Source organism: Eleutherodactylus coqui, chromosome 3 (genome assembly GCF_035609145.1).
Source record: "Eleutherodactylus coqui strain aEleCoq1 chromosome 3, aEleCoq1.hap1, whole genome shotgun sequence".
Taxonomy (NCBI): Eukaryota; Metazoa; Chordata; class Amphibia; order Anura; family Eleutherodactylidae; genus Eleutherodactylus; species Eleutherodactylus coqui.
The window spans coordinates 201,721,747-201,733,819 of record NC_089839.1 but is presented as its reverse complement, the minus strand read 5'-3'; the positions used below and the strand labels follow the sequence as shown (position 1 = coordinate 201,733,819).

Below are 12,073 nucleotides of genomic sequence, written 5' to 3'. Positions count from 1 at the left end.
TGCATGTATACTCTCAAAGAAAAAATAAGCACATGGCCTCATCATACGCCTTTGAGGACATGCACATTGCAGTGTTTTTTAACCCCCTCACATGTACCGATGGTGTGTGTAAAAAAAAAACAAACTCATTGCATGTCCTGTTCCTGTCTAGATCACGGACGAGATCTAGGACATGTTGTGTCCGTGTAAATCAGGCAGCACACGGCTGTCCGATGCGGACTGTGCCTGAGCCTGTTGGGCACAACTTGCACCCATGGCCAGTGTGTACCTAGCCTAATAGTCTTGTACTGATCATACACATAAATTACCATTCAGCTGCAGGTCTGTGGAGATTTTCTTGCTGACGATGTATCCGATAAGAAAGCCCAGTCTCTTGGCATCCTTGAGGCGGGTCGACACATTGTAAATGAGGGTGCCGACGACTTTGTCGATAGATGGTCCCAACACTGCCTGGGCCTGAAAGCAAGCAAAAGGTCTTGAGAAGTTACAGTTCAAGAAAGCAGCAACAAGTATGCAGGAGGAGCAGGATTTATTGCTACATAACTAGGCAGATTAACCATTCTAGGAAAGAATAGGATTTTATGGGATTAACCCCATATGGAGCGGTAACGGTAGCCATATTGATTATACTCCCCCCTGATGGACTCTTTCCAGTCTTCTGAGATGTCTTAAGCAAAGCTGTAGAAGGGGTTAATTTTGTACAGGGGGCTGTAACCAGAGAGCCGCTCCTCCTAACGAGTTCTGAATAGTTTCCCGCTTGCCGCTGACGTCACTGGATGGCTCTGGTTATGTGCTACAGCCGGAGCCGTGCAATAAGAAACCCAACATTACATACTGACAACCTAGAAATAAATCCTCCCGGGACTGGCGGACATTTATGCCAGAGCAAGTGTCTGGCGGACTGGAAGCGCTATAAGACATGCACTCCTGTATTACTGGCGGCAGAGGGTACAGGCCCCATGTGTATCTATCAGTATATGCAAGACACTTCAGTTGCAGGAGCAGATTTCCTAGGCAAAACATGCATGACTGCTGAACTAGCGAGTCAATCGGCGGTCGTTTAGCGCTATTTACATGAAGCAATCAACAGAAGTGCATGTGACCAATCGTTAGTGAGACTGTTCAGGAACATACACGTTGTCAGTCATACATCTGCGTCTGCATGTAGCAATGAGCTGCTGACAACCAAAGATTATGAGGAAGCCTCCATTCCCAGGCAGTGCAGAGGGGATGCAGCAGGATGCATGCTGCTCCCCCCTCTAGTCTTTGAGGGCTACCCAAAAGCGTGTTGTCAGGGTGGAGGGTCTTCTGGCCCGTCTGCTAAACAGACTCGCCGTTCGTATTCTTTCATTACAGCCATGCCGCGCAACTGGTCACAAATGGCAACAAGATTAAAAAGTCGCCATTTGCAAAATGTTGGACATATCAGTGATCATTTGGTTCACAATCTGGAGTCCAGCACCTGCATAGCAAAATGAAATGTATATAAGAGCCCACAAATACCCAAGTGCAATTAAAGGCCCATTTAGACAGCGATTACCGCTCAAAAGCCCACTTTTGAGTGATAATAGTGGTGTAATTTACAGCGCAAGATGAGCGATCACTTTGTGCTGCCAGCGGAGGATGCAGAAGACAAGCGGGGTGTCGCCGCTTGTCTTCTGCATCCAGCTGTGCCCCGCTCCGAGCGGCCGGCTGTTATGCAGCCGAGCACTCCGAGCGGAGGATGCAGAAGACAAGCGGGGTGTCCCCGCTTGTCTTCTGCATCTGGCTGTTTTCTGCACGGAGTGCTCCGTGCCGGGTATGGAAAACTGGGTATGAGCGAATAGTCATTGTGTCTAAATGGGCCTTAACTTTCTGTTAATTGCACTAATTGCTGGGCTGCACTTGCAGGTTCAGTCCAGCGATTGTCAGGAAAACTCAGAGCGATTTAGGAACGCACCCTACAAGGGGGTTGTCCAGGATTAGAAAAACATGGCAGATTTTTTCCCCAAAACAGCAATTTAGCTGTACACAGGTTGAGTCTACTATTACAGCTCTGCTCCACTAAAGAGAATGGGATTTAGCTGCAATACCGCAGACAGCCTGTGAGCAGGTGTGGCACTGTTTGTGAACAAAAGCCACCATGTTTTTCCAACCGCTTTTAATATTTCACACGTGAAGGAAAGAACACGTGAGGCAGCAAGAACACAGTGTGATGGTCAGGCACGGCGGTTTTACTGTAAACCATGTGAAGGTTTCGGTGTTTTCACTTTCATCACATGCTGCAGAACAAAACAAGAGCCGTTGTGCAATGCTGCGATGAGCAGCGACAACAAGGTGATGTTTTCCTGAAGGTTCGTACTGACTGATACATTCACTCACTCCCACTGTTTGCCGTCAGCACCATACAGGGAGCCCGTCACATCCCCATAGACTTAAGGGTTATTTATACGGACAGACTACTGCGCAAAATTAGTTCAAACAAACAAAAAAGCGTAATAATTGTTATGTCTGAATGCAGAGCCATCATTTACCATTTGCTTATTTTTCGTTTGGCACTCACCTTCAACCAACATAAAGCTCATCGCTGGTGCGCTCACTCCTCGCTGCGTCTAAAACGCTCCACGCTCCATGTATAAATACAATGTGAAGCGCTGAGCGAGAAGTGAGCAATACTCTGCGGTGATCTGCCCGTCCAAATACTCTGCACCCACTCGCGCAGATCGTGATAGCCCACCCCAGGAAATGAGACATTCGGGTGCTCGCCATTAGTGCCCCAACACACAGGGGAGCAGATCGTTCCGACCCCGGTGTAGTGGCCAGCGCTGGTAACTGCAGGCGCAGCTCCTATTAAAATAAAGGACCGCTGCTTCTGCCATTACCAGCGCCACCCACAACACAGCGGTTGGAGTTATCATTTCCTCTCTGTACCCTGTGTGTTGTTGCTGACAGCGGCTGCCCGATCAGCTGATTGGCTGGGGGTCTCAACTACTGAGGACCCATCGATCAAAAGAGTCCAGAAAACCCCTTTAAAGGGTTGTCCAGTTACCGAAAAACATCCCTTTAGTAGAATTTACTGTAGTAAAATAATAAACTAAGCTATACTCCGCCATGATCCAGCGTTGAAACCCCGCTGCGGTCCCAGTGTTTGTTGTGACAGTGGCTGTCACTGGAAGTTAGGTGACCGCCGCAGCCAATCAGAAACAATAAACTGTTAATGAAAAAAGCTCTGCGCTGCCAGAGAGGGTGAGAATAAAGATTTGCCTGTGTTTTATGAATAGAATAGCAATCAAACACTTACTCTGTAGGAGGGGTGTGTGTAATGCAGAATCCCCCTCCTTGCAGTGAAGACTCCAAATGCTTAAAACCAATCTTCTCACAACCGGTGTATAAGAGAAATTCCTTTAGGTTTATTTTTCCTTTCCAAGACACATATACCGTATGCGTGCAACACACACGTGTAAAACGGACAACGCGTTTCGGTACCACCTACTTGGTACCTTTCTCAAGTGCAGCCAATCAGAGACTGCATCATCACGTTCCCGAAACTCCTGGCATCATGGCGCTCAGGAGAAGGAGAGGTGATGCTGCAGCAGTCACTTGACTTTTGGGGATTGCTGCCAACAAACTCCGGGACCGCAGCGGGATTGCAGAGCTGGGTGAAGGGCAACTATAGTCCAAACTATTTTACTACAGAGTTTTATTACACCTTTAAGGGTGCGCTCGCATGTAGCATATTTCGGTGAGGGTCTAAAACCTATTTTGCGCTGCAGATTGTGACATAGTTTTTGCCGCACAACCGCAGCAGATTTCACCCTTTTAAATGAAGTCTGCTGAGGATCCACAGCTGGATGCACTCAGCTCTCTCGCTTCATGCCATAGAAGTAAATGGGGCGGTGGTCACTCATGCGCACCGCTCTCGCGGAGGATTTGGGGCGGACAGATCTCAGGGAGTCCTAGTAGTTGGCAGCCCACACGGAGACCAAGGATCCGTCCGCAGAGGATTCTGCCATGGAATCTTCAGTGTAGAATCTACCAGCAGAACCACAAGAGTAGACAGTGGCTATCCTGCCGCGGTTACCGCCATAGATCCAACACGCAGTCAATAGACAAAATCCGCGTGCGGAGTTTACGACACTTGTCCATGGGGATCTGTGGAGAGAAGTGACATGTCACTTCATTCGTGCGGATTAGTGCGAAAATGCGTTGAAAATTCCGCACATAGATTTTGCCCATTGAGCGGGGTAAATCCGCATCCACGGCAGAAGTAGACGCAGAATAGCCGCGGATTTCTGCCATGGTTTTACAGGCACGAAAAATTCCACAGCAGAATCTACCTGTGAACGTACCCCAAGTCCGGCTTCACACCAGTGTATGCGCAATGGCGTGCATCTCAGCACAACGTATTTGCGCACTGCACAAGGCTTTTTGCACGCGTAGCGGCGTATTTTACTGTACTTTCTCTGCCTGCAGGGCATGTTCGTTTGGACCCCGCGTCCAAGGTGCAGCAAATGAAATGGTTAATTTGTCAAATGAGTTTTCAGCAGAATTACGAAGTGTTTCAGGCATCACCTTACATATTGCACACCCCTATAGACTTCTATGGGGACCTTTGGGGCGCGAATACGCAGAAAAATAGAATACTCTTCCCCATCACCGAAATGGGTACAGAAGACGGACATGTGAACAAACCCATTGAACTCTTCTCTGCGTACTGAATGCGCCCATGTGAAGCCGACTTAAGGCAGGCTTCACACAGACGATAAAGTCGGGCAACATTTGAACCCCATTCACATGAGCCATGGCGATGCAATGCTATGTGGGAAACAGATCGCAGCATGTTTTATCTGGCATCCCAGCGCCATTGTTCGCATCAGGGTCTGTTGCGGTGGCAGCAGTGCCGGCCCCATTGAAAGCAATGGAAGTACGCTGTGATCCTCTGCCGCAGCTGTGACAGCTGTACCAGGGGATCCCTTCATTCCCGAAGTGATGAGATGCTGTTTTCATATAAAGACGCCTTGTATCCTCGAGGCTTTCAGATGGATGGCAAGGGGGATATGGGGGCGGGATTTACGGCCAGATATCGCGCCCGCTCGTATGAAGCTAGCCCAAGGGTGCATCACAGCTTTTGATGCCGATCCGCAGCAGGTTTCACGCTTCCAATTGAATGGTGCAGATTTTGACATGATTTTTGATGTGGAAAATCCGCACTATTTCTGCTATGTGTGATCATGTCCTTGGAGGGGCTTCCCAATATTGACAAGTCCCATCATGCCTTGCAATAGTCAGCATTGTGGGCGACTCCACAGTATACAGTCAGCCGAGATCAGCTAGTTAGTTATTTCTTCTTGCTGCCATCAGTGAATGCCAATAGATGGCATCAGATGTCACCTTACCATTTGCTGACTGTTCCCACCTAATATGACTGAAGTAGAGGAGCAGCAGTGCCAGGCGGCGGGCACTGCCCTCACATCACAAGCGGGAGCTACATCCAAAATCAGGGCGGAATTCAGGCAAGGTAAGCTACCCGTCAGCGGCTGCATGCGTCCTGTCATCATACAACTACTTGTCGTGGAGCCAGTTCTGCAGCAGCCAATCCTACATCCGGTGCCCAACGCCCTTAACCTTTACTTTATGGGATGGGTGTAACAATGCAGGTTTATCCACTATATAAAGGGTATGTGGACTTCTGCAACCAGACCGCTTTCACTGCTTTATTGCGTCTAGAAAAATAATGGAAGTAGTTTTGCAAATAGTCTTATATGGGTTTTCCAGTCAAAAACTGCTGATCATCTGCCCCAAGGACAGGTCATCAATAGTTAATCATCGGGGACACGATGCTCAGGATCCCTGGCGGTGAGCTGATCCCCCGCCGGCTGTCTGTCAGAGGACAGGAGCGAAAGTGCCCTAGCTGGCTATTTATGTGATTCTTTTTCAAGAATCGCACATTATTTTCTATGGGAGTGTGAAAAAAAAAAACGGATCGCACGCATAAGGCACGCGAGTGCAGTTATTTTTTTAATGCATGCTTCTCAGGTTGCATTTACACAGGCGAATGCGATAACGGCCTGAGAAACGCTGACCGATATTACGCTTGCTAACATGTCATTTCCCCTGAGGCTTTGATATGTTGTGTGAGAAAAACGCATCGCATCTCTGCGCAAATGATTGTGTGAAAATTACATGAGGTTTCAATAGAAAAAAAATAAAAATAAAATTCAAATTGCTCTCACATGAAAAATAGTTTTTGGGGTTTTTTGTTTTTCTTATATCACTCAAATAACAAAAAAAAAATAGGATATGCTGTGATTTTTCTCACAACATCGCTGCGAGAGAAAGAGCACGTTCTAGAGGTGTAGACAGCGCTGGGGATCTGCAGCCATGGACGTCAGTTAGTGACCAGCAAGAGGGGGTGGAGAGAGCGCAGTAACACATGACTGCAGGGGCAGACTACACAAGGTTTGTTTGTAGTCTGTAACCATGGAGACACATAGATCTGTAGAAAGGCTGTAGACACAAAACAGATTTCTACAGGCCCATTTCCACGGAACGATGATCGCTTAAAGATCGCTCAAACGACAGTTGGAGTGACAGCTTTGAGCGATCATTTTGCATAAACTATTAAGTAGCTACTCAGCTACTTAATAGCTTATTAGAGTGCAAATGAAGCCCTTAGCTGAATGCAGTTAATTGCCTGAGGGCTCTTATCTACTTTCAGATCTTTTGTTCTCCAATGCTATCAGCACTCGCCCCCCCCCCCCACGGAGAACTGCTGATAAGGCTGAAGGACGATTTTTAGTTTGGCCTGAATTTAACGATCAGCTAGCAGGGCACAACGGCCGCGCGTTTAGACGCAACGATGATCGCTCAAACGATCGCTTTTTAGTGATTTTTGAGCTATCATCACTCCGTGTAAATGGGCTTTAATACAGACTATTTGCAAAGATGCCCCACTGGTTATTCTAGATGCTTTCATCTCTTAAAGGGAAACAGTCATCCAGTTTTTACAAAACAATCCAAAATAAACAAACAGCTCTGCCAATGAGATTTCCTTATCACCATTTGGTTCTGTAATCCGTGCCCCCCTACAGATACAATCTGCTTCTGAAGTTTTCCCGCGCTGTATTCTAATGAGCTGAAAACATCCGATTGTTTCCTCAGTGCCGCGCCAATGTGGGAGTAGCGATCCTCAAGGCACATGCGCAGTAAACCTCTGGAGCTACAGCTAGTAGAGAAGAGCTGCGGAGCGGCCGCTGGTGGGTTTACAGCAAAGAGAAATCAGTACGCAAACCAACAAGAACAGAGGCGTGCCAGCGCAGCGCTGAGAGGAAAATCTGACTTATCAGCTCATTAGAATAGAGGGGAGGGGGGGGGTGACTTCTAGAGCAGATTGTAAAGGTACCTGGACATGGATTACAAAACCAAATAGTGATAAGGGAATTTAATGAGCAGCGGTGATAAAGCTCTAATATGTCCTTCTTAAGTACCGCTGCCCAAAACTGTCCACAATATTCCCTGTGTGGTCTGACCAGTGACTTGTAACAAGGAAGAACAATGTTCTCATCATGTGCCCCTAGACCTTTTCTGATGCACCCCACGATCCGATTTGTCTTGGCAGCAGCTGCCTGACACTGGTTGCTCCAGTTACGGCTCATTTACATGCAAAAACAATCTTTCAAACGATTGAAAGACTGACAGTTCTAGCGATCATTTTGCATAAAGTACTAATAGGTACCAATGTTCATTAACACTTTCTCAGCTTCATTTGCATTTAAATAAGCCTACCCCCGCCCCTAAACCCCAACACTTACCACTCCGGATCCTCCTTACGCGTCCCGCAGGAGGGCCGGCGCGGATGCGCAGTGCAGCGTCAGATGATGCGGTGGGCGGGGCCACGTATTCACGCAATACTTCCGTTGTGCTACAGCGGAAGCATAGCGTGACGGCCAGCAAATAGGACATGCCGCAGGTTATTTCACGCTGCGGAATTCCGCAATGCAATTCCGCAGTGTGAACATTGAGCTATTAGGTTCAATAGAATAGCTGCAGTGGAATGCGGCGGAAATCCGGCCGTGGGCATTAGCCCTAAAAAGCAGTGCGTTCTTTTTAGGCCGGCTTCACACGAGCGTGACGGGCTCCGCCGCGTAATATTCCGCAGTGAAGCCCGTCACGGCGCCCCCCAGAGACCCCATACTTACCAGCGGAAGATAGCGTGAAGACGCTGCCCCGCCCACCGCGTCACGTGACGCGGCGGCCGCGTCATATGACGCGCGGCCGCGTCATATGACGCGCGGCGGTAGGCGGGGAAGCGTTTTTTCACGCTATCTTCCGCTCGTTACAGTGGGAGATAGCGTGAACGAACGGCTTCCATTGACTGCAATGGAAGCCGTCAGCGCGTACACCCGCGGCAAATAGAGCATGCCACGGGTGAGGACGGGAGATTTCACGGTGCGAAATTCCGCGGTGGAATTCCGCATCGTGAGCATTGTGCTATTAGGTTCAATAGAACCTAATAGCAGGGGGCAACGCAGCGGATTTTCACCGCGTATTACGCGGCGTAAATCCATTCGTGGGAAGGAGGCCTTAATGTCAGATTGTTACAGATGCGTTTTCCACTTTACATTCTTAACCCCTTAAGGCCGGCTGCACACAAACGGGTCAGATTTCTCATGCCCAACTGGCATCCATGTGTTCCTGCCGTCATAATCTGTACTGCGGATGGTCCGCATGGTTTTCCTTTTTTTTTTTAAGCTCCTGTTTTTCCCATGTCATCGCTAGATGATGATGTGGGATCCGCAACCTTTCCACAAGGTCAATTGCGGAAGGGCAGCGGGTCGGATAGCTTCCATTGACTGCAATGGAAGCCATCTGTGCGGAATCCGCAAGAAAAATAAAAAATACCCAGAGAATACTGCGATTTTTTTCCCCACGAGCGGACATGCAGATGCCCTATTGATTTGAATTTGTGCGGAATGCTTCAGATCGTCCACACAGGAAACGATCACGGATTCCGCAATTCCCATTCGTTCATGTGCAGGCGGCCTAAGGACCAGGCTGTTTTGGGCCTAAACGACCAGATACTTTTTAGGGATTTTACCCATGTGGTGGTTTTAAAGATCTGATTCTTTTTTCCCCCTTCAGCCTCCAAATTTATTTTTTTTTCCGTAGGGCTATTTTTTAAATATCTTTTTTCACCGACTTATTTTTCCATTTTTTTAGCTTTATTGGGGGTCAAAAGCTAAAAGAAAAAAAAAAGTGTTCTGATCTATAGTTTATTGTAGCATAAATACACAAATTTTAAAACTAAAGTACGGGAACGGGTTTCTCATTTGTTTCAGACGGTTTCATGTATAATTTGTTTAGTTTTGGATTACAGGGCGCATACGGTGACGGTTGTGGTTGGCGTCAGCGGTCGGTCATTGTTTTTTTATGTATAGATTTTTACTTTATTCTGTCATTTTTTACTTATTTTAGTACCATATACGTCTCCCATGACGTCCTATTAGACCTCTGGGGGTCATCCACATTGTCTTTATTTCTTAATTTTATACTTCTCCCACTGGAGCATCCATAAGAACCCCAATTACAAGGGAAACCATCCCCCATGTAGTGACATCAGTCACTAACAGAGCTGATCTGGGTCTGTGCTAGTGGGCACCCGGTGGTCATGTGATCGCTGGGTCGCACTGCAGAACAAACACTTCTCCTTCCACCTCTTAGTACATAGCGCTAATGGAGCGCCTTGTGGCCTGCAAAGGAGAAGTCAGAAGCAGTTAAAAAACGCTTCTCCTCCGGGTCCTCGGCTGTGTCGTACAGCTTAGGACCCGACCTGCTCATACTTGATTGCAGGAGCAGAGGCTTTAATCATGCGCAAGCCGAGACTAAAGACGTACATTTACCACGCTTGGTCCTTAAAGGGGTTTTCCAGGCATAAATACTAATGATGACCCATTATCAGGGTAGGTCATCAATAGTTGATCGGCCGGAGTCTGCTGCATGGTATAAGCGGTTACAAGCACTGACCTCCCATGTAGTGGCCAATGCCGGTCACTGCAGGCACGGCTCACGTTGATTTCAATGAGCCGTGCCTGCAGTTACAAGCACCGGCCACTGCACGGAGGTCGGTGCTGGGGCTTCCGCTCCAACCTCTGTTTTAATTTTCTTTATGGCTCCTGTAGGGGACTTGAACCTGTAATCTCACAGTCACTCAAATAAGAGTGCAATCACTATTCCTGCCTGTCACAAGCCATGGCAGCCCATCCGCCAAACCGTGATTTCATGGCAATCGCAGCCTTACGGGGTTGTCGGCAAGGATCCACCAATCCCCACTGCTGCAGCGGAAGTCCAGCCCGATGTCGTCTCATGGGAACCTCGTACCCTAATATATATATATATATATATACACACACACGTGTTATTGGGCATTAAGGGGTTAAAGAAGGTTTTCCCACCAAAGACACCCACATGATAGCGAATAAAAATTGGTACCCCCAACAATCCCAAGAATGGCGCCCGTTAATACCCCATGTGAACCGAGAGCCGGTACGGATAAAAGGACCACCATCACCTCTGTGGGATGGAGGAAGTTTCCTAGTGCAGCGACCTCCACCAGTCCCGTAGAGGCCAAGCGTGCGCACCACCGCTCTATTCATGTGCGGTAATCAGGGTTAGTCGGGATGGCTGGGGGTCCGACATTCAGCCCCCCCAATCATCATTCCTATAGTGGACTAAATGGTAAAAACCATTTAAAGCTACAAAATAAAAATTTGATTGCACAAGTCTGCACACCCCTGTGGACCTGCTGATCATATTAGCATGGCACTTGCTAGGTCACTTCCACCTGCACAGGCAGTCAGCACTGCCCGACCGGATGCCGGATTAGTGGTGCCTTCTGATAATCCAGAACAACACGTGCAAGATTATCAGGATTTCCGGACCATAAAATAGAACGCTGCTGATACTGGAGCACGCAAGAGAAGACTGAGCCCAGCTGTTATAGAGGAAGTAATGACAGGAAGCGCTAACAGAGGGCCCGCCCTGAGATGTCAGTACCTGCAGCACGGCATCCCGCAGTACCGCGCTCAGCGCCTCGTTCTTCAGTGTCTCCTGCGCCTTCTGCTCACTGAGCCCGATAGCCGTGAAGAGAGAGACCGAATCAGCCTCCATGTTGGAACCGGGAGAAAGGAAGAAAGGGCAAAGCCACCAATTACAGACAGGCACTGGTGACGTCACGCACGGCCCGCCAATAGAATGAAAAAGTAGCGACCAATGGCAGCGCGAGGGTGCCGTCAGTTCAGCCAATCGTATCGCAATGGGGGTGATAAGGCGGGTCCTGGGTTGCATCAGGTAGTGAGTATGGAGGACCGCTGCCTACACGTGCTGCTGCACTGTGGCGCGTGGCTGCGAGAGAGGGACGCGTTCACACGAAACGGTCTGCCACTGGGAAAATCGCACGCGGTTTTAACCCTCAAACTGTCCCCTGTGCATGCACCCATTGGTGTAAAATCCGCTATAGAACCCTGGGTTCACACAGGGCGGTTTTGCCGCAGCAGATCCGCCCGCGGCCGCTAATCTCGGGATTAGCCAGCCATGTGGACGAGATTTCTCAAAAATCTCGTCCACACGGGACGGCTAATCCACTGCAGTAAATCCGGCTGAAACCGCGGCCGGCCGCAGCCGCGGTTTCAAAAGAAGCAGCATGTCTGTTTACCTTTTCTTTTTTGTTTATCTTTGTCGCAGCCGCGCTCTCCTCTATGGAGCGCCGGCCGCAACGGAAAAGCAAGCGGCCGGGCCGCTTCAAAGCCGCCGCCGCGGTTCTCCCGGCGGAAATCTCGCAGTTTTTGCTGCGGCCAAACCGCGAGATTTCCGACTGGAATACGCCCCGTGTGAACCCAGCCTTAGGCCTCCTGCACAGCGGCGGATTTGCATTGTGAAATCTGTAGTGGGATTCCACCTCCGGATTTTGCAGCAAATCCAGCCCACAGCATGTTATGACAATACGTGATTATCTGCTGATAAGCGGAAATCTGTTGCGATTTTCACTGGTGTGGGGAGAAATCACAGCATGCTGCAATTTTGTGTGAGCTATACATGG

At 48.7% G+C, this 12,073-nt stretch overlaps 1 protein-coding gene across 1 annotated transcript in view; it reads right to left on the bottom strand.

The window, feature by feature from the left end:
• The window catches only part of QARS1 (glutaminyl-tRNA synthetase 1), a 65,244-nt gene extending 54,059 nt beyond the window's left edge, over positions 1–11,185 (bottom strand). Inside the window, exons 1-2 of the mRNA XM_066596788.1 lie at positions 11,032–11,185; positions 309–456 (exon numbers count right to left, since the gene is read on the bottom strand). Coding sequence (XP_066452885.1) covers positions 309–456; positions 11,032–11,145 — 262 coding nt within the window. The 5' untranslated portion in view covers positions 11,146–11,185. The remainder of the gene's footprint in view (positions 1–308; positions 457–11,031) is intronic.
• Positions 11,186–12,073: the final 888 nt, after the last annotated feature.